The sequence below is a fragment of the Camelina sativa genome, chromosome 7 (genome assembly GCF_000633955.1).
Source record: "Camelina sativa cultivar DH55 chromosome 7, Cs, whole genome shotgun sequence".
In the NCBI taxonomy this organism is placed as follows: domain Eukaryota; kingdom Viridiplantae; phylum Streptophyta; class Magnoliopsida; order Brassicales; family Brassicaceae; genus Camelina; species Camelina sativa.
Window position 1 is genome coordinate 2,439,487 of NC_025691.1, and position 5,330 is coordinate 2,444,816.

Genomic DNA, 5,330 nt, shown 5'->3' on the forward strand with positions numbered 1-5,330 from the left:
ATCAATGAGCATTTCACCGAAGCTCACGATCAAGCTTTTCTCACCGTTGGAAGCAGCCATTTGTAGTCGGAGTGTTTTGATCGGAAAGATAGAAACAAAGATAGAGAGAGAGATTAGATTATGGATATAATGGTTNGATCAAGCTTTTCTCACCGTTGGAAGCAGCCATTTGTAGTCGGAGTGTTTTGATCGGAAAGATAGAAACAAAGATAGAGAGAGAGATTAGATTATGGATATAATGGTTAGAGAGTATTAGAGGATGAAGGGTTTATATAGAGTTATTAGGTTAGGGTGACTGGATTAGTCAAATCCACAAGACTTTTTGATAAATAAAAATCTATAATTTTATAGAATTATCCATATAAAGATTTGATATAATATCGTATCATATCGGGACATAAATTGTGTGTTTGGTAAAATATCCTATTTATCCTATCATATCATATTTAATTGGTTGGTTACAAATATTATGTTATGATTTAGTGAGATTTAGAGTGATTAGTGATTGGTGCTTTTGAGCAGATTTTTTTGCTTGTTAGATAATAAATAGTGATTTATCTGTTGTTAAATAAAATAAAATAAAATGAAGAAGATATTAATTTGACTCCGATTATTTTGCTTGTTTGGATAACTTTCATTTTCCATAAATACCACTCACGGTTATATTTTGTCAAGATAAAATCGAAATGTGTATTAATGTTGGGATTTGCTATAATTTTTTCGTATTGCGCAAGTTTAATTAATTAGAGGCTTATCCATTCTTCGATAAATATGTTAATCCTCTTCTAATTCTGATTATTTTATTTGTAAGGATAACTTTCTTTCATCATCATCCACGTAAAAATCTACTGAATCGATAAATTTTAATGTCTATAAAATTTTTCTATCTGAAATTAGTTTTGACCTATTTCCCAAGTTTTGTTTTGTTTTGACCTATTTCCCAATTTTTGTTTTGTTTTGTTTTGTGTGTTTATCATTAATTAACAAAACTCCTCCTTCCATGTTTTCTTCCATGTACCTATGCTTGGGCATTTGGGTAACCCGTTAGGGTTCAAGTATTACCCAATCAGACGTGGATAAACGGGTTTAGAAAAATAGAATTTCTTTTTTTTGGACAAAAGAAAAATAGAATTTATTAGATATTTTTCGATATATGGGTTCGTATCTATTTGGATACTATCGGGTTCAGATCAATTCGAGTTACAAATTTCAGAACCCAATTAGTATCCAAACTATCGGATACCTGAAAAAGAATCTTTAAAATTAATTAAATTTTAATAAATTTATAAATTATGACTTATATATCAAATAATTTTAAATATCTTGATTATTTTTGATATTTAGCTATGAAACTAATTGAAACTATTCAAAACTATAATTATAATTTTGGATAATTGAATTATATTAATGCTAAATATTTTAAATATATTTACATATTCGGGTTTGATGGATATCCGCACGGGTACCAGGTATTATCCGACCCTAACCCGAACCCCCAACTATTAAAAAATAGAATCCAGTAAGATTTTATAGCTAAATCGGTACCTAACCGGAACCCAGTTTTTCATGCCGGATTCTGGATTGGATATTCGAGTACGGTTTTTATGCGCAAGCCTACATGTATCCGTCATACGACTTATAACTCTATATATTAAAAACCTTTTAACAAAAAATCGCTTTTTGATAAATGCTAAATAAGGAACATGAAAAACATAGTTACTGATATATACAGTTCTATATGTTTTTACATTTTCTTTTTCGTATATAAATATATAATCTTTAAATCAAGAGTTGCGGAATCATTTTAATATATTACGACAAAAACATTTGCTCATAAGATTTATATATATCCATGACCTACGTCTTGTAGATATGTTTTAATGATTGTAACTTATAAAGTGTTTACTTCCCGAGGGATACATATTGTTCATATTATAGTAAATGTAAGCAAATAAATTAAAAAATCATTCACTTAAAAATGTAGTTTTTTTTTTATCAACCACCTAAAAATGTAGCTAATTAATTAATAATCAAGCTTTATAACACATCTCACAATTGTGTGTTTGGTACCATATATTGTTTTATCGTATTTAATTGGTTGGTTACAAACTTACAAATAATATGTTAAGATTTGGTGAGATTTAGAGTGATTTAGTGATTATTGCTTTTGACCATATTTTTTTGCTTGTTCATGGGTCCTATGTGAGGTATTTCACAAGCTTAAATAATTATGGGGACTTATCCGTTGTTAGATAAACTAAAATAAAATAAAATAAAAAAGATATTAAACCTCTTTTAACTCATTTTGCTTGTTAGGATAACTTTCATTTTCGATAAATATCATTCATGGATATATTTTGTTATGCACATATGCTAAAACCGAAATTGTATTAATGTGAGATTTGTTAGCATTTCGAACTCTCTCTATATCACAAAAGATGATATTTTAAGATGTTTAAATATAAATGCATTATTTATTTATAATAACATTTTTCATAACTATCAATCAATAGTATTTCATGAAATTTTTAATTTTTCATTTAATGATTCTTGAAACTTACAATTTCCTAACATTAATTAATAAAAATGTACAGAAAATCATCCTTTGTGATATAAAGGGAGTATTTCTCAAGGTTAATTAATTACTATGTGTTTATCCGTTCTTGGATAAATATGTTAATCCTCTTACATTTCCGATTATTTCATTTGTAAAGATAATTTTCATCATCGTCCACATATATTATTGTCTCATGTAAAAATCTATGTAAATTGAAAATTTTTAATGTGTGATTTCTAAAAAACTAAAGTAGCTTTGACCTATTTGCCAAGTTTTTTTATTTGTATTTTGTGTGTTTATCTTAAAAAAAAATCGTTTTTTTGATGAATGCTAAATAAGAAAAATTAAGATAGATGGTTACTGATATATACAGTTCTATGTGTTTTTACATTTTTTGTTTCATATGTAAAAATAATTAAGGAATGACTGATCTATAATCTTGAAATCAAGAGTTGCGATATCATCTTGAGATATATTACGATATGCTCTAATGATTGTAACTTTTTCATATTCCAGTAGATGTCAGCAAATAAATGTTTAAAATCATTCACCTAAATATGTAGCTAATTAGCTAATAACCAAGCTTTATATAACACATCTCATAATTTATCAACATGTGATCATTTTTGGGTTCATATATTTTGGGTTTGCACAAAAGCTAAGTTTTTTTTTGTTTTGCTATTCAAAATGTCATAGTCAGTAATGATTAAAATGGTGGCTAAAATAACTTTGAGTCCTAATTTAGTTGGTTGTCATATAGTATAGTAAACCATCATTAGTTGGTTATCAACTTATCATCATGTTGTCGATTGAATTTTAAAGAAAGTTTAATACCATCAATTTATCTGACAACTGAACCGGCTGAACTGGCCTGGTTCAGACGAGAAATAACTAAAGGCTAGGAAATTGAAGAATTTATTAGTAAAAGGATGAGTTTTGTAAATAAAGAAAATAAAAAGGGTCGATTATAACATTTATTAAAAGTAATGAACACACCGGTCTAACGGGTGCGTCGGTCGGCGAGAATGACGCTGTAAAAAACAAAGGGAAGGAAAAAAAAAACACAAAAAATTAGAGGAATTATCATACGAGGAGACGCGCACCGGAGGAAGCATAGAGTCGATAAACCCAAAGCTTAGATGAACGGTGAGTTGACTTCTTTCCGATATTGACCCAATCATCTCTCGCCACGTCATTGGTTACTGCAATCCATACCCTGAACCGCCACCTTCTCTGTCTCCCAAATCGAAAACCTAATCCGATCGTCCTCTCCGACCTACATCCGCCGGAATAATACTTTTTGACAGTAAGATTTGTGTTTTTTTAAATTCCTTTCAACCATTATTTCGGATTTTGGATTTATCAATTTAGTCACTGCGAGAGAATGAGACTGAGAAGTTTGGACATCTCAAAAAAAACCCGATTGGATGATGAATCTTGAATCTATGGGAAGGTGTGAATCTTTGATTCATCCTCAGGCTCATTCCAAACAAGGGTTTTGTTTAAAGCTTTGTTTTTGTATTGATTTTTGAAAGCACTTGTTTTTGAGCTTTGTTCTATTCAATGTAAAACATTATAGGAAAGAAGACAACTTTTAGTAATAGGAGAGGCTCTTCTTGGTAGTTATATGAACACTGTGCAATAACTGCTGTGTATCTTTGTAAATCTTTTGTCTTTTGAATTGCAGTGGACTTCAGGATTGATAATGGTGAAGCTGCTGGGATGATGATGGGGATTCCTGTTGAGCTTGAGGTTACTACCACGGTTGAGAATCATAATGAAATGGGTGAAAGCTCTGGTCAAGCAATGATTGAGCAAGATGATGATGATGATGACAACCATAATGAAATGGGTGACAATTCTGGTCAAGGTCAAGCAATGCTTGAGCAAGATGAGAAGGTGAATCCTGATTCTCTTCCTCTGGCAGTTGCAGATATGGCAGATAATCAAGGGGATGAGCCTTATGTTGGGCAGGAGTTCGAATCTGAAGCTGCTGCTCATGGGTTTTATAATGCGTATGCTACAAAAGTAGGATTCGTCATCCGTGTTAGTAAACTGTCACGGTCAAGGCATGATGGATCTCCCATTGGCAGGCAACTTGTTTGTAACAAGGAAGGCTACAGGTTGCCTAGCAAGCGGGATAAGGTTATTAGACAGCGAGCGGAAACAAGAGTCGGATGTAGAGCGATGATCTTGATTAGAAAAGAAAACTCTGGTAAATGGGTTATCACTAAGTTTGTCAAGGAGCATAATCATCCTTTGATGCCTGGGAGAGCTCGAAGGGGTTGCATTTATGATCAATATCCGGTTAGTTGTTGCTCGTTTCGCTGATCTACATTCTTTATTTCAGGAATTGAGGTGCAAGTGAAAGTATAGATTTTTATATTCAGCGATAGTATCATTTGAAATCCTTATTGGTGTTACTTGTTTAGCCAGTTAATATGCTTCTGTGGTACTGACTAGTTGCTATATGGCATATACATGTGGTGGTTTGATTTTTGACGTTGCTTCTATCTAACTTGGTACTCCTAAAGACTTGAATTCTAAAAATTTGATCTCCTCATTTGCAGAATGAACACGACAAAATCCAGGAACTGATGCAGCAGCTAGCTGCAGAGAAAAAGAGAGCGGCTACATACAAAAGGCATCTGGAGATGCTATTTGAACAGATCGAACAGCACAACGAAAGCCTTTCTAAGAGAATCCAACACATAGTAGACAATGTGAGGAATCTGGAACAGAGAGATCATCAACAGAACCACCAAGTATAGTC

The 5,330-nt window shown here is 31.7% G+C and overlaps 1 protein-coding gene across 3 annotated transcripts; it reads left to right on the forward strand.

Moving 5' to 3' along the window:
• LOC104699968 (protein FAR1-RELATED SEQUENCE 5-like) lies at positions 3,565-5,328 on the forward strand. Of its 3 annotated transcripts, none has more exons than XM_010415388.1 (3): positions 3,565-3,863; positions 4,245-4,864; positions 5,128-5,328. In XM_010415388.1, coding segments are annotated over exons 1-3 (822 nt in total). In that variant the 5' UTR covers positions 3,565-3,862. The 3 variants fall into 3 exon arrangements, with proteins under 3 accessions (XP_010413690.1, XP_010413689.1, XP_010413691.1); XM_010415387.2 differs by having other exon boundaries at positions 3,572-3,703; XM_010415389.2 differs by lacking the exon at positions 3,565-3,863 and adding an exon at positions 3,870-4,010.

Bases quoted from the DNA above. Each gene is read 5' to 3' on its own strand.
- LOC104699968 (XM_010415387.2), top strand. The intron at 4,865-5,127 runs GTTAGTTGTTGC...CCTCATTTGCAG, and splicing joins GCATTTATGATCAATATCCG to AATGAACACGACAAAATCCA.